Below are 24,733 nucleotides of genomic sequence, written 5' to 3' on the forward strand. Positions count from 1 at the left end.
GGGTTCTTTTAGAATTTGTATCACGATCATATATGAAGAGCTAGTTATATCCCTTCTACTCTAAAATGGAAGTTTTATAAAACACTAGCCTCTCCGCATGCGCATCATGCGAGAGGCCTTCTTTTTAATCACGGGCGCTACGTGCCCCTTTAATTTGAATATGCATGTGAGGACCTTTACATCATGCGAGTGCAAAATGCTTTTTTCATTAACATTGTTATTTAGTAAGAAATTGTTTACATCACATTGTAATTTGTGAATTGTGCGTGCGAGGACCTTTACATCATTTTTTTTTTTTTCTTCATGAAACGTCGGTTGAGGAACTCCATAAGAAATGCAACAAAAAGTGAAGGTGGCATCACCTATAAATGACCCACTTAGCAGACGTATTTCTATTTTTTCACCCGGTTGGGGTATCTCTGTTGGAGTGAAAACTATTAATCTCAACAAACTCATTCTTAAAGAGTTTAAAAAGAAGAAATGAAAAATTGCATATAGGAATGCAAGATGTAAATGACTCATATTCCAGAAAGATGAGTAATGCATAGTAGACAGTATTTGAAAATGGAGAAATTGTTGGAGAAAAGTTCACATTGAACAATTTTGTCTTGTTTTTGTGAAGACAAATGAATCATATTAATATAAACAAAATAAAAATTGAAAGGTTGAATAGAAAAACTCTGAAATTTCAAATCAATGAAGAGTTGTAATGCAGGTAGGTGACAACCTCTAATATATTTCTCCTATCATTTCCATAAAACCTGATTTGTTAAAGTCCGCTTTAAATTTTTGGTATTCCTACACAAACCAATAAAAAAGAACACAATAATTTATCTGATAAAAGAAACGGTATCATGAGGAAAAAATATATGGAGTAACAGTAACTTGTATTTACATCGTGTGAAGTCATTCATGTATAATCACATGCATAAACTCTCCCCTAGCGTACGCATTTCTGCCGATTCAAAAGTAGGTAAAAGGGACTTTTGGCTGGGAAGTTCACAAAAAAATGTCAGTTCTTAAAGAAGCATTATTCAATAAAATTTAATACGTCACACGTAAAAATGTCGTAAAAATGTAATGAAAACAAAATCATACAGTATCTCCTCATGCCGATCAGATAAGACTCCATTTGAGTGAGTTGCCAAGCTCTTACCCTAAAAAACAGACAAAATTGAAGAAAAAATGAATCCAACCCTACAAAGTCCATGCAATGAGTCAAATGCGATGCAGCATATGATAAGATCAAATCCACAACCTGCTTTTGAAATTGCTCATAGATGACCAAGTCAGTTTTCTCTTCACATATTCCCATTTGCTGTCACATGGGAATTACTACTCCCATTATCACAGCTCCATCAGTGGACTGCTCATTCTACTGCAACTCCGGTGTTTTCTTTGTACCAAACTTGGCATCATAAAACAATTTTAAATCCTAAAAATATAAATAATTTTAGATGAGATAAATCCACGAGTTCTTTATACAATCTTGTCCATTAGATCAAGATTCGCAACTACACAATCTGTTCAACCAAAATTTAATCCAAATCTACTAAACTTTAAGCATGTCATTAATCCCAAAACAAAAATTATATTAAAATAAATTTGAAAACAGAAGCAAGCAAAACAAACAAAAGCTAATAAAAGGTTTGATTTTGTTTGCATATAAAATTAAATAAGTGCATGCATTCAACATCCACGTTACGAAGCTGTTGTCCTTAAAAATTACAAAGCCTACGTGGCGCGCAGGTCGAGTAACTAATAGGCTAACTAAGTCCTTCGGTTGAATGCGGGGCGTGCCAACTCGTCGGCCGAGCTCGGCTAAGGAGTAAAATTCGTTGTTGTCGCGTTGAGCGCGTTGCTGACTTCTTAATCTTGCGACTGCGACCGAGGAAGGAACACTCTCGGTCTTTGGGTTCTAGAGCCTGAAGACGAGGCTGCTAGTTCTGCGAAGTTCACAAATCGTCAGTGCCTGATTCGGTCACCGTGATTATGTTCGTAAGAGTATAAGCACGTCGAATCAACACTAGACTATACGGACACAAATATTCAAAGGTGATGTATGTCTTGATGGTGAACGTGGTTCGGCCGTCAGAATGCCGAACTCTGAAACTTACCTGTGAATACCCAATCATAAAACCACTCGACGTCCGATACGCCGAATGTCGTAACTCGTGACACCTTACTTCGCCGAGAAGGCTGATAAGATGACCCCTGCCAATAAGGATTCGAAAACCCTCCTCGACCGAGACTTGGATAGGTAACTAGTCGGTCTCGACGTAGTGCTGTTTATCCAAACTGAAAATGCTCCTCGGTCGGCTGATTCTACGGCAATAGTGCTGTTTATCCAAACTGAAGATGTTCACCAGTCGCCTTCACAGTGTTGTTTATCCAAATTGAAGGTGTGTTGGCAGAAAAAGAAAAGGAAAAATCTCAAGGTGTTTGAGAGGTTTTGCGCAGGGCAATTGTATGTTGAATTGAAGGTCCTTCTTTGTTGCATGATTTCTTGTATTTATAGCACCCACTCCTTAAGACCGAATCAAACCCCTATCTGGATTGGGAGTCCTTGCCCCGTTCCAACTGTACTTCGAACAACCCTACTCCCATTAGGACTTTGAACTTACCCCCCTTCGAGGCTTTATTCCTCGCTGGCCGAGAATCCTAGTTGCACCAGGACTTCCTCGACCCTCTTTATTTATCTGGACTACTCCTTCTTATGATAGGACTCGACCGACCCTGCTAAATGACCCGAATCCATCATGCAGCCCATAGTATTTGACACAGCTTTGGGCCGAGCACAACCCTATGCTCGGCACAACAATATTATTTCGGGCCCAAACAGAAGCCAAGAAGTGGATTGAGTTCATATCAACAACATCCTACCCTTATCTCAATCATTACTCTATCTAAATCCTAAATTTGTAGAAAATGCATCGAAATAACATAGTGGTACATTGTGTTGGTACAATTATACAGACATGTTATCATTGACATCCCAAAGTTTTCGTGTGTACATTTGAAAAAATGAAAGGAGAAAAAAATGCAAAGCAAATACCTGTCAAGAGATATCAGAGATTTAGATGGCAGCCCAAGACATTAACATATTTCCAACACAAAGTAAGCTTCCTTTATAGTCCACACCATTCTCTGTACCTTTACCTGCAAAAATGGAAGAATTGTAATAATTATTGCTTAAAGTGAAATTAATAAAAAATTAATTAAGGAGTAGGCAGGTACCGCTGAAAGCGAAGCTGGTGGTCAAGGACGTTGTCGATGAGATTGATCTGATCATAATGAGAGAAGGCATGTCTGAGAGATGGGAGTGACTATTGGATTGCGTGTTTCAGGTGGTCTTCTTTCCAGAGGGTCCAAATGAGGTTTGATAATGCCCCGGCTACTCTCGCTCTCGACCCCATTTTAATTTCGTCTTTGTCTCTCTCTTTCTCATTATCTCCTTCTCTACATGTTTCTGTCGTCGTTGATGTGCTGCAAAACAACTGTAAAGTTCAAAAAATCCAAAAATCCAAAACATAATTAATTAAAAAAGATAAAATTAATTTGGATTAATTTTAAAAACCCTTGAATTTCTTATAGTTTTCTGGGCAACCAAACGGAGAAGTGGAAGTTACGATTCAAGAAAAGAACCCATTGATTGTTCTCGATGTTGAATTCGTAGAAGGTGACGTGGGCGGCCGTAATCAGAACCTCTTTAATGAAGGGATCGTTTCTCTAGAGAGATTGACCATTTTGGTGTTATGTTTTACCTAGAGATAAAGGCAATGATTCCGTTTTTGTATGGAAAAGTAAGACCCATACATAGAAACTGGGTGAGTGCAAGGGAACGGGAGATGTTAGAGCGCAAGGGATCGTGAAATTGGAATGGGAGACTACTACGACAACTACTTCAAATACAGTTTCTTTCTTTAGTGTTGAACCTCCTAACTCAGATCATGGAATTCTATGGGGGAGAAAACTGTCCACTACCGCTTAGCAGTTGAGAGGCTTAAGCATATCAACTTGTTTTTCTTCTTTTTTTCAATTTTCCGTTTTCTTTTCCAATACTTTTTTAATTTTGTTTTTTATTTATTTATTTATATTTTCTTTCTACTGTAACCTTCTTTGTTACATATATGGTAAAGATAGTTTTTTTTTTTTTTTTTTAATTTGTGTTTTTTAACTGCCCACTACTGCTTAGCAGTTTATGAGGGTTAACTGTTAAGCACGTCCATTTATAGATTTTTTTTTATTTGTTTTCTATTCAGTAATGGTTGTTTACGAATTTGTCCTCATTTTTTAAACTTTTGTGGTTTTTTATTGTGAAGGAAACAAAGGGCAATATTGGGTTTATCAAATGCTTCACCAAACTGGGGCTCTCCCTTTATGTATATAGATATATATATAGATACTTCCACATCTTCTCGATTATCACCTGTAAATAGAAAGCGGACTGGAGGCAAAATTGACTGCAGAAAATTGATGGGAATTGGATTTTGGAGAGTGCTAGTGCTACTTGGGAACTGGAACGTGGTATAGTTCTATTAGGTAAAAAAAAAAATATATATATATATATATATATTTTTTTTTGTTTTGTATGTGGGTTTGTTTCCTATTCATGAGGTTTTAGTTTTTTTATGTACTGTCTTTTACATTAAATAAAATTATTAAATGAATTTTGGTTAAAATAAACTTAGTCCAAACTATTTCCATTAATATAATCACAACAATTTTACATAAAAGTTTATCTTTTGTTGTTAAAAACATTTTTACAAAAAAAAAAAAAAAAAATCAAATACTAAACTGCTTTATTTATAAGTGTTTATTCTCACAACACAATATAAGTAATATTTTTTTTTTTTAAACTAAGTAATAACAAACTAGCTCTTAAACTCCAGTCAGAGCTCTAGGCCTAGACTCGGCAAACCTAGTCCTATATATTCTAAATATCATATGGTAGAAACTTGAAGTACATATATTGAGCATGGGCTCTTCTATAACATGGGCACAGCTCTTAGGGGCTGAGCTTTTTGTAAGGTGATACCAAACTTCTCATCCATGTCCATAGTCTCCGGTGTAATTCCGTCTTCAAGCTTCCAGTTGTCAAAGCAGTTAATAAGTGAACCCAACATTAAGTTCACCATTCCCACTGCCAATGGCAAGCCAGGACATATTCTTCTCCCACCACCAAACGGAATAAGCTCAAAGTTCTTGCCAGTAAAATCAATTTCCGATCCCAAAAACCTCTCTGGGATGAATGAGTCAGGGTTATCCCAAATGCAGGGCTCTCTGCCGATGGCCCATGCATTGACAAACACTTGTGCACCCTTTGGTACAGTGTACCCGCAGATTTCTACGTCTGCATCAGCTTTTCGGGCACCGCTGGGTGCAACCGGAAGGTCTCTTTGATTATTGCTTGTAAGTAAGGGAGTTTAGCTGTGTCGGATTCCCCAACCGGTTTTCCTTTTCCGATGATCTGCTTCAGCTCCGCTTGAGCTTTGGACAATTTTTCCGGGTTGCGGAGTAGCTCAGCCATTGCCCATTCCAATGTGGATGACGTTGTATCTGTTCCCGCAGAATAGATCCTGTAATAAACCCACACAAGCGACCCTAGTCATCGATATAACCTCTAAGCAAGCAGTAAGTATATACGCAAGCTATTCGAGATTAATCGAGAGCAACAAAATTAGAGAGTAAATATGTAGTAGCAACTAACCAGGAACAGATGTAGAGTTTCATCCACGTCCATATTCTCATTTTTCTCTTCACTAATATTTATTAAGGTATCTAACATATCATTAGTCATGATATAATCAAGCTTTTTCCTTGATTCAAACCGCTGCATCATCAATCGGTCAAAGAGGTCAAACATCTTCCGGAAGCTATTGCTCATACGGCGTCGTATTGGATCAATCTTCTTAAGCACGGGAAAATAGTCAGCCAAGTTTGGTTTGCCAGCCTCTTCCATAATACTCCACACCAACTCCTTGAACTCCCTCGCCCTCGCACTATCTGTGTCCGCTAAGTCCACAGAGAAGACGGTACGCGAAAGAAGATTGAGCGAAGTTTTGAAAGCAGCCCTTCCGATCAATCGCATCACCTTTTACAGCGCTTTCATTGACGTCGGATGTGAGCTCTTGCACTTTCAGGTGACGGTTGGCTTGGTTGGCGTCAAGAATTTTGGTGGTGAACAATTGCGAGTTACATGTTTTGCGAAGGTTTCTCCATGTAGCTGAAACCGGTATCCACGCCATGCTGTACTTGGAATGTTTACAGGCTTGGAGCGCATCTGGGACGGTTCGGTTGCAGAAGAGTTGGTCATGGGTTCGGAGGACTTCTTTGGCGACAGTTGATGAAGAAATTACCACGGTTGTTATTTGGCCGAGTTGCAAAGACATAATTGGGCCATAGCGTTGTGAAAGCTTGGTGAGAGAGAGATGGGGTTTATTGCCAAGCTCTAAGAGATTGCCTATGAAGGGAAGTGGGTTTGGTCCAGGTGGAAGCCTTGTGGTATTTGATGATCTTCTTCCGAGTGAATAATAGAGGGGGCAAATTGAGATCGCTGCAACCAGTAACCCTAATAGTATGCAACTTAAAATGTCCATTTGATCGATTTCTCTCTCTCTCTCTCTTTCTCTCTCTCTCTCTCTCTCTCTCTCTGTTGAGAGAGACTATGATGTTAGAAACTTAATTGGATTAAACTATCATTCAGTGAAGGATGAAATGTATTTGGTAACAATACAATCTGATGTAAGTTGCACACGTGGAAAAACTGCTTCCTATAAGCAAGGATATGTGGATAACATGCAACAATTGATAACTGCTTATCCATTACTCGGTGAAAACTGCCGGCAACTGCAGGTAACTGATTTCCACGATAGATGGAAGTTAGATGAAGCCTGTGTATATATAATCCAATTCCCTACTTGTGAAGAGTTGTTCTGAGATTCGAGGGTTCTATCACCTTTGGAACATAAGGTATTAAACAAGTAGAAGAATTGCATTTTTCAACCAAAAACATGGATGCCTCAGGTATTATGTTTAGTAATCTAGGAAACTTGTTAATATTATATACTCCTAGTTTTCCAACATTTGGTATCAGAGTCAAATTAACAGATCCTAGATTCGAATGTATGTGTTGAACTGCATATGTTTTCAGCATGTGAATTTTTTTTATGAAATGTGTTGAACCAAAGCACATGACAGCATCGGCGGCAGCACTAATGCTTTCCATTATTCCATCCGACAACACATGACAGCACCAATACTTTCAATAAAATGCATGAGGTAGTCTTGCCTCAGAAGTTTTTTAATGTCATGCAGCACTTATGATAATATTTTGAATTCACCAAAGTGAATGATTTGGATGTATATTCTGGCAAAGAAGGGTTTAAAGATTCATTGCATGTTCATACTCTTTTCCAAAGGAAAGAATATATAAAATGCGTAAGGTTTCAATGAATCATTCCTTGTATAATCTTGTAATTATCTTGTCCAAAGACTTGATATATCTGTGATAAAAGATGATTGAAGTGGTCAGAATGTACATGATGACTTTGAAGGGGTGTTTATATTTCTAACCTAAAGGGGATATATAAACAGGTGAAAGTGATGCATGAAATTAAAATTGTATTTAATGTTTTATTTGGTTGCCTCAGCAACATCATCTGCACTTAGCCTTTCATCAATCGAGCCTCTCAATGGAGGAAACTTCAAAAGGTGGAAACAAGACATTGAAATTTTGCTGGGCCTAATGGATCTCGATTTAGCATTGAGAGAGGATGAACGCATTGCTGGTTGACACTTCGATTGCTGAGCAAAGATTGAAGCATGAAAAGTGGCAAAAACCCAACTTAACAGGCCCTAGATCCATTATATTGTTAAATTGCATGACAGCGATAACATGGTACTCAACTATTTTGGTTATTCCTGGTTTCTCATTTGTTAATAACTACATCACTTTGGATTCTATGAGAAATACCATTATCCCGGGCTCGAGGGTACAACGGGAGGTCCACAGTGCCAATGTGAATGAAGTAGCCTGCAATGAAAGCTTCCATATAATCCAATTGTTCAACTCCGGACTCAATGAGTTGGTTCGTAATCCGGGTTTGGATCTTTCGCCAACACCATTGAAGCATAAGATTGAGAAGTGGAATAGCATAATCTACCCCAATTTCTCAACAAGAAAACTATACAGCGGTGAACAAGTCGGTCGACACACTGGATACGATCGAAGATCATTTAAGCAGTTGGAGATACCTGTGTGAAGATGAACTCACACTTGCATATGTTTGCTTGTTCACTACGTTAATCTGGTTCGATCTCATTCACAATTCGGTTCTATTTTTTCTACTCCTATACTAACAGCTTGGTTTGCAGTAAAATATTAAGAACAATTAAGAACATTGTTCTGTTACAGTAAAGGTAGAGTATTTGCCGTTTAAAACTCATGAAATGTTCACATTCTTTTCCAAAGAAGGGGATGTATAAATTGTTGGTAGTTTTAATCAGTGTATGGTATCATGTAGATCATGCCATATTCTTGTCCAAAGACTTGTAATAAATGCATGATAAGATTCTTGAATGATGGCTATACAATGAAGGTCAATGGTAGTTTTTATCCCTTGCCCAAAGGTGTGATATAAACATGCATTTAACAATCACTAATGGTTGTTTCAAGTTTTTCATGTTTTCCTCAGTCAAAATTTTATTCACTGCAAGAAAAGGAAAGACAAGGGCTCTTCTTGATGGGTGTAGAGGTTGCGTACACCCAAGCACACCAGATTGTGAGTATCACTAAATTTTGATGTATTTATTAGTGATTTAATTTGATTGGCATCTGAATTTTGATGAAATCAACCTATCACTATTTTGGTTTAATCTGATCCAAAACCCCTTAGTTTTCTTGTTATCAAGTTATCAATTGCTCAAAAATTGTATGTGTGTGAGTAACTGAAAGGAATAATAGAAATACTTGATATCGGTTGGCAGTGTATGTATTGATTCATCTATGGGAATAAGAATCATACATGTTATTTCTATATGTGATTGATGCCTGACATAACTCTTACATGGGTAAGTCTGTTGCCTTTGATTTCCATTTGAATGGGTAAAGTAAATTCATGTAAATCAATTTCTTAGCCTGCTGTGCTCTATGATAATGTATAGTAAATATATATTAACTGAATTGAATAGCCACGTTATTGGTTGCTGTGGGAAATAATCAATATGGATTAAAAATCTCGAGTTCTGCAAACATGAAGCAAAATTGACATATTGTGTGTTTAAATAAGGAATGAGTTGTCTTACATTGCTAAGCTTGAGATGAACCAATGCAAAGACACAAATATATGTATAAAGTATAACCTTGTAGTATCAACTTGTGTACATATGTTTTTCACTGAAGTGAAAAGACTTCTGGAATTGGATTGTGTAAATTATGAATTTAAAACTCAACACATGTCAATATTCTTTTCCAAAGAGAGAAATGTATGAATGGTTTGCGATCTTTTAGGGTATAACATTTTTACGGCTATTGAAATGTGGGAGTGCATGATAAGGATGCCCATGTTGCAAGTGTGCATGATGGTTTTGAATCAACTGAAATGTGGGAGTAAAGAAAGCGTTACTACGTAATTTTGATAGCATCTGGACCTGATGCTTGGCTTATCTTATTTTCCCTATTATGATGGTTGGCTTATCTTATTTTCCTTATGGTTATTGTAAATAATGCCATGTTGATTCAGTTTATAATATATATTAGTACAACTGACTTATGTTCCAAAGCGCATGTTGGTTTCGTATGAGTATGCCGGAAGCTTGAAAAGCTAATATCCAGTGATTAAGGTTGAAGGCAACATAAAGTTAGCTTTATAAAGGTACACTGGGTAATTACATGTATGAATGTGTATTTATATGTATTTGCATGACTGTCAGTATGCCATTACAATTATGAAGTGATGGTTTAAGACTGAGTTGCAGTAATAAATATGCATGTGCTGAATCTTTATGATTATTTTGAGTTATATAGCTTATATAACACAAAGTGGTATATGATTTTCAATTCAGTAAAGGAACTGTGATTGTCCAAAGATGATCCATAAAGTTGATTGAATTGATTTATAGAAAAATGAATGTTAAGTTCATTGAAAGTTTGACATCATACGGATTATATTCAAATGACAGTGATTTTAGAATGCATGTGCCAATGAGCTACACATGGTTTTCTAGAGTTCGACATTTGAACTAATACTGGTAGATGTGGGGAAGCAAGTTACGTGTAACTGGATGTGATCACTAAGGAGTCAATATTGTAATTGTGATAACATTTCGATTAAATGATTTGTTTACGTCCAAGTGGGAGATTATTAGAAACTTAATTGGACTAAACTATCATTCAGTGAAGGATGAAATGTATTTGGTAACAATACAATCTGATGTAAGTTACACACGTGGAAAAACTGCTTCCTATAAGCAAGGATATGTGGATAACATGCAGCAATTGATAACTGCTTATCCATTACTCGGTGAAAACTGCCGGCAACTGCAGGTAACTGATTTCCACGATAGATGGAAGTTAGATGAAGCATGTGTATATATAATCCAATTCCCTACTTGTGAAGAGTTGTTCTGAGATTCGAGGGTTCTATCACCTTTGGAACATAAGGTCTTAAACAAGTAGAAGAAATGCATTTTTCAACCAAAAACATGGTTGCCTCAGGTATTATGTTAACCTCTGCTAGTAATCTAGGAAACTTGTTAATATTATATACTCCTAGTTTTCCAACAGATGAATCTTACGTTTAAATCGATATGAGAAGTGATAAGGCGCATGTGGTTGGCCTTCATTATTCTTGCCATCCATTCTTAAGAATGTCACTTAAGAGCAAGTCCACCGTTATGGATTGCTCGAGGGACAGTGGACCAAACAGGGCATGATAGCCTGGCTGAAGCCCTCCAGCGTGGGGAGCCCGAGGGACTAGGCAGGCCCAAGCAACAAGCCTGTGAGGAATCGTCAACCCGCGAGCCCAAGGTGGACCTAACGCAGGGCTGATGTCAGCCTGGCGTCAGTCCCATTTTTTAATTTTTTTTCTATTAGGCGCGTGCGCCTCACCTGCTCATGGGGGCTCGTCAGCCGATAAATTTCAGACCCTAGGGGCCCGCGATGCAATCTGCCTCAGTTACTGTTGGGAAGCCACATGGCTTCCCACGGTCCGTTCAATCTCAACGGCTCCTTAAAATGGGTCGTCCGATTTGCAACGGTAATATGAAAAAAAATTCTGATTTAATATCAACCGTTCGATCTGAGTGCAATGTATACGTGTTCTTGAATTGTTCATCGTGTCTGGCTCATATTCATCAACGGCATCATAATCGTACTCATCTTCCATAATCATGTTGTGAAGAATGATGCACGTCATCATGATCGATCAAAGCGACTCTACATCAAACAATTTGGCAGCACCCCTGATGATCGCCCAGCGAGCTTGGAGGATACCAAAACAATGCTCCACATCCTTCTTGCACGCCTCTTGACAGCTTGCAAAGTGTTTTCCTTTGCACTTCGCGGACGTGGCACTATTTTGACAAATGTTGACCATCTTGGGTAAATATCATCAGCTAAGTAGTATGGCCCATCGTACATACGTCCGTTGACGCAGTATGGGACTTTTGGTCCCTTTCCTTGCAAGACATCATTGAACACTGGGGATTGGGCAAGGACATTGAAGTTATTTTGAGCTCTCGGAACCTCGAAAAAGGCATGCCAAATCCATGTATCAAAAGATGCCACCACCTCCAAAATGATACTTTTTGCTCATTTTCTGTCCCATAAGCGCCTTCCCATGCACTTAGACAATTTTTCCATGTCCAGTGCATACAATCGATGTTTTCAATCATCCTAGGAAAACCTCGCATCTCGGCCTTCTTCAGAAGCCTTTGCAAGTCCATGTCTGTAAGTGTCCGGAGGTACTCTGTGGTGTAGATAGATTCAATTGCTCTGCAAAACCTCATCAGGGACTCAAGAATGGTTGATTTCCCCATCCTCGTTATCTCAACCACTTGGTTTGCAGATGTTCCATATGCAAGCATCTGCAAGGCAGCAATAATTTTTTGCTCTGGAAGGAGACCCATAGCACCAAAAGCATCATTCTTTTGCACAAAATAAGAATCATGGTTGCAAACAGCAATCATGATTTTGTTGAACAAATATCGTTCTATTCTAAAACAACATCTAAAGTATATATCAGGGAATGTACTATTGCGGACAAAATAATCGTCCAAGAATTCCGTGCCTCGTCGTTTCCTACTTCTATCAAGGTTTTCGAAACGGCTGGGCCTGTAGATCTGAGCCACAGCTTGGATGACTCGACGGGAATGTGAAGCTCTGCCCATTCTTGCTTCATCATCTCTCCTTCTACGCTCCTCATCCTCTTTCCTCTCATTTTTTGCCACCTGGAGATTGAACATTCCTTCTAATTGCTTAAACAATTCTTCCTCTTGCTGATCGAGTTCCCACATCATCCTAGAGGAAGAAGAAGACATTGTAAGAAAGAAGCAAAAACTATGAATAATGATAGAGATTTTGGTGAAAAAGGAAGCATAAACTATGAATAATTATAGAGATCTTGAGAAAATTGGTGTGAGATTTGTGAGGATGCATGGTGGATTATATGGAGGATTCAGAAAGGATTAGGTTGTAGATAATGTCACGTGGCATGCCGTCATTCGTTAAAAATCTGATGGAAATCTATCCTCAAATATTGTAAAAAAATTATGACACGTGGCGCGACGTGATTGGTTAACAATCTTATTAGAAATTCATCACCAATAATTGTATTATCAGATAATGACACGTGGCGCAACGAGTACGATTAAAAATCTTATCGGAAATCCATCACCAATAATTGTCTTTTCAGATTTTATGACAAGTGACGCAACGAGAACGATTAAAAATCTTATCCGAAATTACAAATAAAATTATTTTGTATTATTTAATAACTTTTCAGATAATGACACATGGCGCAACGAGAACGATTAAAAATTTTATCCGAAATTACAATTAAAATTATTTTGTATTATTTTATAAATAAAAAAATACTAATATTTTATTACCTATTGCCAAGGCTATTGAAGTGCAACGGTGGAGATGCAAAAGGTGATTACTGTTCATTAAGGGCAGTTACTGTTCACTGGGTGGATAGCATAGTGTATTGCCTGGGGGGAGGTTTCACACGCTGGAACAGCTCTTATGGCGTGTTTACATATGGGGAAAGGATATGGCAGAATGGGAATCATTCCCCATTCCTAATTATTCCTCTGTTTACCAACTTAAGCGGAATAAACAGTTCTGCAGGCCCCACATAAAACTAGGAATTCATCTCTTGATATTGTCGGAATTGGATTACCTAGAAGAAGGTAGTATTTGGATTCCAAGGAGAAGGCTCCATATGGAATCAAATTTTCCTTCCCAAAATGCCCTGCACCTTCAGTACTCCTTTCCATCTTCTCGTTGTCCTCCGTCATCTTCTCTACCAGCTCTCTACTGCTCCGCCGCCTCTTCTCGCTCCACCACCTCAAAATTCTCCATGTCCTCCTCCATAGGATTCGGCACAGCAAAATCAACCCAAAAATGACAAGCATACCCAAAGCAAAAATCAAATCTTCAGAAAATCCGAACCCAATTGCCACCATTGATAATAACAGAAAATTCAGCAACAAAAGGAAACGGAAGTGACGGAGAAGAGAGTGGTACCAGAGAGGCCGAGGGAGAGGAGCGGGTTCAGGTGAGAAAGACCCGAATTGGAGCTTGGGGTTGCGGAGTCCCACGCTGAGGCACAGGCTTCGACGCCCGCACGTCATTGAAGAAGAAACGGTAGACGGTGATCTCTCCGCCAGGATGAGGCTATGAGCACGAGAATTCCGCGGTAGGAGGTGATCTCTCCGAAGAAGAAGCGGTAGGAGGTGAACTCTCGGGGTTGCGGGTTCTAGATAATGCCAATTTGGATGAAGACACAGGACAGTGTGTTCTAAGTTAAAAGCACGAGAATTCCACTAAAAATATCCAAAAATAAAATAATAAAAGTTTTACCAAAAAAAATAAAAAATAAAAATGGTTCTCTTTTCTAAAAAAAAATAATAATAATTAGTATATAAAATAGATTAATTAAACTAGGGGTATTTTAGTAATCATAGTAGTTTTCATTCCGATTCATGTGAATTAGTAAACAGTTATATACATTAATGTCATTCCTAATCCGATTCTAGATAGTTTTAGTAAACAACTTCAAAAAGAATTTGATTCTGATTTCACCTCATTTCTATTCCTCCTCAATTCAATTCCTCTCAATTTGATTACGGATTAGTAAACACGTCATTAGTACTATAGTTTCATGGTATTCCTCTTCATTTGTAAGTGAAAAGTCTTAGGTTCAATTCTCGCAAAAGACGAATTTGAACCACACTGTTGTTAGTCTATTGTGAGGTTAAACTCACCTCCCTCCCTTAGTGTGTAAATAATATCATTTGTTTAAATAATAAAAAAGATTCTGCAACTGCTCTAATTTACTTATAAAATCATTTGAAAATATATATACAGAAGTAGCCTGATTTACTTATAAACTCATGCAAAATCTCTTATCAATGTAAATTCATTCTTAATAACTCTCATCACATGTGAAATAACATATGTCGCTGATGGCCATTACGCTTCACACTAAGTGCACCAACTTTGAAGCTATGAATCTTACTACAAAATCCATCGAAAGACACATTCATAATACAAACAAAATAATGTGTTGTTTCCATCAATCATTGTGGACACATGATAAAGGACATACACGGGGACAAAAGTGACAAAAACAATTGCAGAGAAGGGAAATGAATTCTCTCTAGATCTCTTCCTCTTAATTTATCAAGTCCGAAGATCCGAATCGGTGAAATTTGATCTAACAATTAAAATTATTATAACTTTTAAAGTGAGCTCTTATTTGTAACTGTTGAATCAAATTTTAATGGTTCGAATCCTCGAACTTGATGAATTAGAAGGAAGAAATCCAAAAAATATCTCTTTTTGCCATGGTGGTGAAACTAGCAAGATACTCTTTTATGACAAAAATAGAAGGTAAATTCCAACTTTGACCTCTTTCACTTTATTTTTAGTGTCCAAGCAAAAAAAAAAATTATTTTTACTGTGAAATTAGAGACTTCTATTTGTAAAAAATATAACAAAAATAGAGACTTCTATATTTTTTGTATAGGCCCGAAGAAGTCATACTTTTATGTCCTTAAAGAACAAATGAAATGTCTTACAAAAAAAGAACAAGTGTTAAAAAGAAACTCAAACGAGACAAGAAGAAAGATATTTTAATTTTCTCACACTGTAATTCAATATTTTGACATTATTACATCATTCAATTAATTTACATCTTTCGTTGGGTTAAACATTCGGTGCAGCACTCAATCTATTTGACATGACATTCGATCAATTTACATCTATCGTTAGGGTTAGGAAATTGGTGCGGATCTCAAATTGTTGTCCTTAAGTTTAACATTTGGTGCAGAAATTAATCTGTCAATCTTAAGAGTATGAAAAAACTTAGGGCATGTTTGGTATGCAATTTGAATCTAATTTTTTAACTCAAAAACATTTTTAAATCTGAAATCAAAAATTCTTGTTTGGTACAATAATTTTAAAAAAATGAACTCAAAAATGAACTTAAGAAATAGTTTTAAATAATATTTTGAAAATGATAACAAAAAAAAGCTTTGAATAGGATAATAAGAGGGCCCTTAGAAATTTTGGAATTATTATTATTATCTTGTCAAAATTTTCAAATTTGTATTCAAAAAACTAAACAGAAAGTAAAACTTTTGAATTATTATTTCTCCAAGGGCCGCGCTGCGGTTGCAAAAGAGTTGGTCAGGGTTCGGAGGACATCTTTGGCGACGGTTGACAAAGAAATTACCACGGTTGTTATTCGGCCGAGTTGCCAAAACTTAATGGGGCCATAGCGTTGTGAAAGCTTATAGTGAGAGTGAGATGGGTTTTTGCCAAGCTCTCGAGATTGCCGATGAAGGAAAGTCGGTTTGGTCCGGATCAGGATCCACTCCTAATCTAAGGATGAGGATCCTCATGATCAAAAAGTATAGGCCGTTGGATGAAAATCCAACGGCTATAATTATTATAATTTTAAAGGAACCCCCCTGTTTGTGGCCGTTGAATGCCATTGGATGAAAATCCAATGGCTATAATTATTATAACTTTAAAGGGACCTCCCTGTTTGTGGCCGTTGGATTTTCATCCAACGGCCCACACTTCTTGGTCATGAGGATCCCCATACAAGGATCATGAGAGGATCCTGATCCGTTTGGTCCAGGTGGAAGCCTTTTGGTATTTGATGATCTTCTTCAAAGTGAATAATAGAGGATTTGGATTTCATCCCGATTAAAGAAAGTGCTCTTAAGATTAGTGAGAGTCAGAAGTGCTCTTAAGATTGCTTATCCCGATTAAAGAAAGTTGAGATTCCGCTGTGAATTCAATAATAATACATGAGAAGTAATCCAACTTACTTATAAACTCGTACAAGGTTTCTCCTCCTATTAATGTAGGATTTATTCTCAACACGTTCCTTACGTGTAGCGACTTTTCAAGCCTAACACTTGGACGAAACAACGAGATGACGTGAAACACATGTGGCCATAGGCTTTCACACGTGACACAACCTGCTATGATACCATGAAGAAGGTTGAAGTTTCACCATAAAAACAATTAGCAATATAGAAAGTAGCCTAACTTATTAGTAACTCCATGCAAAATCCCTCCTCCTATCTAGGGGTGGTTCGGTATGGGATCCCATACCGAAACCATTGTCCCGATTCCCAAACCGAAATTTTTGGGAATCCAAAATTCAATCCCAATCCCAAACCAAATTTTTGGGAATCCCAATTTTCGGGAATCCCGAAATAATTTCGGGATTTCGGGACAAATCGGGAATCCCAAAATGCTTTTGGGCTTTTGGACTAAAATTTGACATATTATGTTTTTGGGCTAAAATTTGACATATTATAAAGTAATAAATAAAGTAACAAACTCAAAAGCAAAAATAGTAGTTACAAGCCAAGGTTTATAAATAAAGTAACAAACCCAAAATCAAAAAAATTAGTTATGAGCCAAAATTGTGTTGTATTCTCCTCACCTCCCAAATTAGCCGTGTCTAAAACAATAAACCACAAATCATTTACATTGAATTATAATCTAATAGATAATAAATACTAAGAAAATAAAAGAGGAAATTAAATTGTTTACAACTAATAAATAATGAATAATTCAAATACAAACTTTTCATATCACTAACTATTAGTACTAGTTAGAACTTAAACTACATCAAATATTAAGGTGCATCAATTATAACTATCAGTATACCCTTTATTAACCTCCCTATAGTGAATTACACCACATCAGTTATATTAATTAGTTTTATTAATGTACTAGTTTATCAATTAACAATATGCATGCACAATATTAAGGTACTAGTATAATATATGTATACTGATATATATAATCAAACTTTTCTGATGAACTTAAACTAATATCCAAAGATTAATCACATTAGTTGAGACAACTGGAATATAGAAACAAACAAAAGATTAATCATATTTATTTCAATTCGGTATGGGAATACCAAAAAAATGGAGATGGAATACCGAATCCCATACCGAAAATTTCGGTTTGGTTCGGGATTACATACCGAAAATTTCAGGAATTTTGGTTTGGGATTTTTTTGGTTTGGGATCGGGATTTTTTCGGTTTGGTTTGGGATTTTTGGGATTTTTTTCCAGCCCTACTCCTATCATATGAAATTCATTCTCAACTTCTTAAATCCTCAAGAGATCCTATATGAACGAAATAGTTTGTTCTTCATTCAAGTGAAAAAGGGAAGGTAAAAGCAGATTAAACGAGGTTTAGGAGTTCAGTTTACTTCTAATTCTTATCTTCGTTGCACATCCACTAACCACTATTTCACTTATATAGGTAAAGACTAGCAAAATACTTTTTTATAGACACAAAAATTAAAATTCCAACTTCGATCTACCCTTATTTTAATTTTAAAGTGAGAGAGACTTCTATCCGTACCAAAAAAATAATGACTTCTTTTCTATTAAAGAAAAACAAATGAGACGAGAAGAACTAAAGATATGTCAATTTTCTCGCATTGGATTGTCAATTTTCTCACATTACAATCCAATGCTTTAACATTATTAGGGTATTCGGTCAATTTAAATCTTTTGTTGGGTTAAACATTTGGAATGTTTCTCACATTAACATCATTAGGATATTCAATCAATTTGCATATTTCATTGGTTTAAACATTTGGTGCACCACTCAATCTGTTTGACATCTCACATTCGATTTACATATATCGTTACATTTTAAAAAATTGGTGCAGTACTCGAATTGTTTTCGTTGGGTTTAAACGTTTGGTGCAGAACTTAATCTTGATGGTATGAAGACAGTCAGGAAATAAATGAAATTTTCAAATTATTATTTACTTATTTATTTTCAAAATTCGTTAATTATTATTTGGACAAGGGCCGCGCGCACGTAGGCCCTCACGGGAACAAATTATGACGTAGGTTCTGCCACAGGGGCTGACCTTAGGCGAGCACCCCTCCCAAAATGCAATGGAGGTCACCAACCTAGGACCTGGGCTTTTCTAATCGCCCATAGACCCCATCCAAGTATACATGTTCCATTATCCCACACCTCTCAATTATATATCCTCACTTCAACCTGCTCCTCTTACTCTTCTCCAATGTGGGACATATTAGTTCACCAAAAAAACCAAAAAAATGTGGGACATGTTATCCCACTACATATACAAAACATCTCATTTTAATACAATGTTTCCATAATATCAATCTCCAATCAGTTATAGAAACTACAAAATCTCATTTTAATACACTTTAACAAAATGTTGATTAATTATAGAAACTACAAAATCTCCAATCAGTTGGCAACGACTTTTAGAGGCTAAACCATCTGTAAGGTGAGCCCGAACTTCTAATCAAATGAGTTAATAGGTGACCGCAAAATCAAGTGTAACAACTGCATTGCCAATAGAAACCACGAATATTCTCCCCCCACCACCAAAAGGAATACGCTCAAAATTCCGGCCTAAAGCATCAATTTCCGACCCCAAGAACATCTCCGGCTCAAATGAGTTAGGACTGTCCCAAATGCTAGGGTCTCTGGCTATGGCCCATGCATTGACAAACACACGTGAAAATCCCTAGTTTGCTAAGTCCCTATGATCCAATTGTATACACCATAACCAAAAAAATTGAAGATATAGTTGCTTAGTACTACAGTCTAATAATGTTCCTTTTCACTTGTAAATCAGAGGTCTTATGTTTGATTCTTGCCAAAAGCAGATTTGAACCACATTATTACTAACTCATTGTGACGCTAAGCTCACCCTCTCCCTTTTAGTGTAAATAATATCGCATGTTAAAAAAAATTAAAAAAAATTAATTAAAAAGTAATAAAAAATTAAAAATAAAAATAAAAGCAATTATAATACATATATATATTTCCTACCTCAAAGGTAAATGCGAAACCAAAATCCATAAATTACAGGGGGCTGTACATTCCGCTATTTGAAAAGAAACAAAAAGTGAGAAAATAGAAAAGAAAAAAAAGATGATGCAACACTGAAATTTACAGCACCATGGGAGCTAACACTGGTAAACAGAATAGCTTTTGCTCTTCCATAAAAACCTAAATGGTTTGCTCATCTTTCTTCTTGAGAAGGATTTGCATAGCGGCTTTGGTTCCGGTGCACTCATGGGGTTGTCACTATTTTCAACAGACAGATGCACCTCCGCCTCAGGAGGTGGTTGGTCTCTCTGTCTCTGCTCACGGAACAGCATTAACAGCTTTTGAGCCTTCTCTTTTCCTGTTGATGTGCCATTAACGGAAATAGACACCAACGCCGGTATCACTCCTTCCTTGAGGACCATCTGACTACATTTCTCGCTCCCGTTACACAACATATAGAGACATGAGACAGCTTGCTCCTGCTCAATGGGTTGATCGGCCTCCAAAATTGTTGCTAGTGCACTTACAAGTCTCGAATTCGACATCATTTCATCTCTGGCAGAACTACTTGAACCCAAATTTATCAATACAGCTACACATTTTTCTGTCCACATCTGATCGCCAGAGCCCGCAAGAAGGGATTGGAGACCACTGATAATACCAGCTGACATAAGTTTAGGAATATTTGACGGGACACTCGATAGATTGTACAGAGCATGGAGGGCATCAAGCTTGCATTGGGTTTCAACATTCGCTTGAAGGAGCTGGGTCAAGAAAGGGACAGCAGAGCTTGTTCCAATTATAGGCTTGGCTTCTTCGAGGCACGAGAGATTCAAATAGAGCGCTGTTGCAGGTCCATGACAATTGGGATTAGAGATCATTTCCTCCAGCAATGAAATTACCCCCGATGCTAACATTGCTTCCTTGTTTCTGGAAAAAAAAAATCAACGAAATTAAAACTATTCTCAAGTATCCAAGGTTTAGAGAAGCATAGAACAGAACCAAAAATTCTGACATGTTACTCAAAATGCTGCACAGCATAGATACAGACCATTCAACACATTCCAAGTGATAAACGGAGAATCAACATCTAATAATTAAAAACAAATCATGAAAGCCAATGCATCATTCTCTACACCCATGACGCAAGGAAATATCAACACATCGTAGACAATTATTTATACACTTCACCCTATCCCGGATGCTTTTTTTATTATTGAAGACACCGCATTTTGATGCTTAATAGACCTCTGAAGTTTTCAGTACAAAACGAATCAAAATATTGTCATAAAACTAGTTATTGCATTCGATTCTTTCAAAATTATTAAACAACTATACCTGTTATTGTTGACAGCAAGATTGAAGAGAGCCATGGCTCCACTTTCCTGAGCCAAACAACCCGCTTCACGCAAAGCTGAGCTCAGAAAATGTAGAAGTGCTTCAACAAATCCATTAGCACCCATATACATCCTGGCCTCCTCATCCTCTTTCAGCAAGAGCCTTATTTGCTCCACTACCTCGCACCTCTTCCTGAAGTCTTCCTCTTCATTCAAGGTGGTTAAAAGATCCTGATAACTTTCGAAAACATCAAGCTCAGACTCTTCCTCTAATGGAGACACATCTTCTGTTTCATTTCCAACGTCCTCCTTTATAGTATGGCTCTCCTCTAAAGGAACCACCTTGACACCCTTCACCTTGCAAGAGCCAACATTACCCATAGATTTTGAATCAGTGGACTCAGACTCAAATGCAAGCCTCCAATAGTTGAGGTCAAGAGACTCTGGGGGACCATCAGGAACACAAATTCCATTCTGTTCACACCAACTAGCAATGAGACCTTTGACACAATAATTGGGGGTTAAAAAAAGATGAGACAGCTTCTGTTGAGTCTTTGGGCAGGTATTGTGCCCATCACCGAACCATTTCTCAATGCAAATCCTTTCATATGTCTGACCAGAAGCGATGATGACCGGATCATACATAAGCTGCAAAGATATCGGACACCTCAATTCTTCAGGTGGAAGAGGCATCTGACCTGATTTCCGATTGTATGGCTTGGAATTAAAAGAACTTTTGAAATTAAAAGAACTAAGTTTTGACAGTTGTCGATCAAATGCCTGAACATTGCCACCGGGCCCAGCATCCTCAATGGAACCCTGAATAGTGGGAGAACAAGGAGCAGAACCTTGTGAATCATTGTCATCTGAGATTTCACTTCTAAACAGCTTGGAGTATTTTCGCATAAGATGTAATAAATAAGCCACAATTGACTCTTTCCGCTTATCTTCCTCAGCACGGGCTCTTTGGATGACTTTCTTTAAAGCTCTTCTCTCAGTAAGAGCTGCCCTGGAAGAGGTAATACCAAGTTTGATAGCAGCCTGATGAAAAGATTCCAGCTCATTATTGTCATTACAATTGTCGAACTTTTTCCCTTGCTGGAGTAGTGCAATTATTTCATCGCCAACTTTCTTCTCTAAGGGATCAAGTGAGAGCACAGTACCCTCAAGTTCACTAACAATCTCTTCAATCTGAAACAAGATCAACAATATACTATGTTTAGAACACATCTAAGTGATGTACACAAAGCATCATGACCACGGAATGCTAGCATCACAAGTTAATTCAAAAACTTCAAATGCAATTACCACCAACCAGGAAAAGAAACTGCAAAGGGGCCTTAAAGAATAATTACCTGACAACCAATGGATTGTGGAACAATGTCTTCAACACGCCTAAGACTATCCATAAGAGCACATCTAGCCTTCTCAAACTTTGAGAGCACAGAATCCCCAGTTATAGCCTGAATGATAAAAATAATTAGGCCATTATACACACAACACAATTTATACACAACCTCATCATGCATGAAACAAATTTAAACACCAAAAGAGAAATCTATTCCTCCACAGTAGAAGCGGGGAAACAATTGTTTACTCGAAAAGTTGGAGTAGCGATAACTGTATAAATTACAAATGCAATATTGAGGGAATACCTACCAAGTAAAGTTTACTACATTCTGAGCAATGCTGAAGAACATTCTTAGCCTTTTCAAGTGCCACATGCAACGAACATAAAGCTTGGATACCAGACTTGCTCCTAGGTCGAGCTGCTTCCAAAGAAGGAAATATCGACGTTATTTTGCAATAAATTGCAGAGAGTGCCTTGCACAGCTCTCCATGCAACTGCAGAAGAAAACAAAGAGAGTCAACCAATGATCTACGATGATAAAACCGTAAGACAAATCAAAAGGTGATATTCAGAGGACCCATGGTGACAGTGATAAAATAAGCATGCACGACACTTGAAAATGCATATAAACACATTCTAGTTCGTTAGCAAACATAATTGCATAGATTGGTCCCAATATCTCATTCATACCTTGGCATCGCTGGCCGCGAATAAGCTTTCTTCAACCTCAGTAATATCCATGATTCAAACTCACTTGAAAGACTATGAGGCAACTTTAAACACCTGCATTGTTAGGAAAGATTGTGAACCAGAATTAGCCAAGGCATAAGGAAAGCTTCACAATTAAACATCTAGAGCGTTAAGACAGAAATATATCGAATCGCTACAACTAATACTGCACAGACTAAATAGGTATGGCAGTGAAAATACAACATGTGCGCTGTTGGGTTTCTTTGAAAACTGAGGATTAAGCAGAAAACAAATCAAGCAGATGAATATAACATCCATGTTTTCAATGATTCAACTGAAAATCCAATCATAACGTTATGCCCACTCATTCATTCCTTGACATTGGAATACTTATCAAATGAACCCGTATTCGAAACACTTATTTTCACGGAAACCAAACAGAGCATTCGAAAATCGACAGGCCGCAGAAAGGAAAAAAAAAAAAAAAAATCAAATAGGCAAAAAAAAAGAAGAATTCACAGTTGATTCAGACAATAAATTATCTTCAGAAGAACCAAAAAAAAAAAAAAAAATCAAAACAAAAACGAATTGATTTGGACATTTCATCCAATGGCGAAAGATACAGAATCTCAGACAGCAATGTAGAAAAGCAAACCCACACAATTGTAATGGGATATTCCAGCCGTTCCTCCAAAAACTCAACTTTTTCAGACACCGAAAAAAAGAATGGAATCGGAAAACGACCTTCTACGAAACCACCATGGCCAATCACAAAACTCCAAACTTGCGCGCGCAGAGAGAGACAGATGAGAAATGGAGGAGAACCCCGCAATTATAGAAGCTCGCTGCACTAAACTTGAAGAGTTAACCACCACAACCCGGCAATATCTTACGATTCAGATGCGGAACAGAAGCACCCAAAACGAGGGATTTCGGATAACAGATTGGGAATTTACAGCTCAATGCCGCTGACAAATATCAAAAATTAAAAAACCTTCCGAGCAGCTAGGGTTTGTGGGAGGGAGCTGAGTACCGGAAAAATGAAACGGGGAGGAACTATGGAGGCTTCATAAACGAGCATTTGGGAAAATTCCAGCAACCGAATTGAAAATTAGGGTTTCGTCGATGATCTGTACATTCCCATTTCATTAGAGTTTAGGTCTGTAAAAAGATTCGCAAATAGAGGAGCGAATTTGTGGGAGTTTTAGGGAGGGACAGAAGGGAAGGGAGATTGGATTTTTTTTTGTGTCTGAGGAGTTGAGATCTGCTGACAACCGCACTGTGGTTGTGACATGTGTTCCGCACTCAGGAGTTTATTTATGCTGTTTATGTTTATTTTAAAAAATATATATCTGTTTAAAGAACTAATTAGAAATTGTTTGAAAACTGATTGGGAGTTTATTTATGGTGTCTCCTTCCTATTAATTGTTTAAATTTGTTTAGTTTAGTCATGATTAAAATAAAATGTAAAAGGTCCTAAAAAAATTGTGTGAAAAATTGAATATTTAATAATTGATATTATTTAAATTTTCAATTTTTCAAATGTTGTGTCTAAAAAAATTACTTCAATTGACCGTCAATTTATTATATTTGTCAAATAAATAAATAACTTGGTATTTACAAAGTTTAATGGTTCAATTTTTTAATATAGAACAATAATGTGACGGTTAAAAAGATGGAGTGCTTGAAGTAATATTATAGAGAATTGAATAGACAATATATGTATGAGTTAATTAAATAGTTCGCCTAATATTTAAACAA

The 24,733-nt window shown here is 37.1% G+C and overlaps 1 protein-coding gene, 2 long non-coding RNA genes, 1 other non-coding gene and 1 pseudogene across 6 annotated transcripts; all 5 read right to left on the reverse strand.

Moving 5' to 3' along the window:
- Window positions 1-890: 890 nt before the first annotated feature.
- Window positions 891-4,560, reverse strand: LOC103939086. The gene is made up of 4 exons (XR_007253681.1): window positions 3,238-4,560; window positions 3,056-3,159; window positions 1,259-1,435; window positions 891-1,157 (listed from the first exon to the last, which is right to left on the reverse strand). It is a non-coding gene; the product is annotated as an uncharacterized LOC103939086 (long non-coding RNA).
- A 374-nt stretch (window positions 4,561-4,934) lies between these two features.
- LOC125471562 lies at window positions 4,935-6,627 on the reverse strand (annotated as a pseudogene).
- Window positions 6,628-13,145: 6,518 nt separating this feature from the next.
- On the reverse strand, window positions 13,146-14,480 carry LOC103967730. 2 transcript variants are annotated; one of them, XR_007253751.1, is made up of 2 exons: window positions 13,751-14,480; window positions 13,146-13,588 (listed from the first exon to the last, which is right to left on the reverse strand). It is a non-coding gene; the product is annotated as an uncharacterized LOC103967730 (long non-coding RNA). The 2 variants fall into 2 exon arrangements; XR_007253752.1 differs by having other exon boundaries at window positions 13,146-13,591.
- A 4,102-nt stretch (window positions 14,481-18,582) lies between these two features.
- Window positions 18,583-18,743, reverse strand: LOC125471688. Its single transcript, XR_007253780.1, has one exon. It is a non-coding gene; the product is annotated as a U1 spliceosomal RNA (small nuclear RNA).
- Window positions 18,744-19,559: 816 nt separating this feature from the next.
- On the reverse strand, window positions 19,560-23,855 carry LOC125471460 (U-box domain-containing protein 6-like). 2 transcript variants are annotated; one of them, XM_048571850.1, is made up of 6 exons: window positions 23,717-23,855; window positions 22,973-23,065; window positions 22,591-22,776; window positions 22,287-22,394; window positions 20,933-22,122; window positions 19,560-20,524 (listed from the first exon to the last, which is right to left on the reverse strand). In XM_048571850.1, exons 2-6 carry the CDS (start codon window positions 23,021-23,023, stop codon window positions 19,732-19,734), a joined length of 2,328 nt encoding a protein of 775 aa, XP_048427807.1. In that variant the 5' UTR covers window positions 23,024-23,065; window positions 23,717-23,855; the 3' UTR covers window positions 19,560-19,731. The 2 variants fall into 2 exon arrangements, with proteins under 2 accessions (XP_048427807.1, XP_048427808.1); XM_048571851.1 differs by having other exon boundaries at window positions 23,675-23,785.
- Window positions 23,856-24,733: the final 878 nt, after the last annotated feature.

This window comes from the organism of the source record quoted next, unplaced genomic scaffold, assembly GCF_019419815.1.
Source record: "Pyrus x bretschneideri cultivar Hongxiangsu unplaced genomic scaffold, Pyrus_bretschneideri_v1 Contig6, whole genome shotgun sequence".
NCBI classification, from domain to species: domain Eukaryota; kingdom Viridiplantae; phylum Streptophyta; class Magnoliopsida; order Rosales; family Rosaceae; genus Pyrus; species Pyrus x bretschneideri.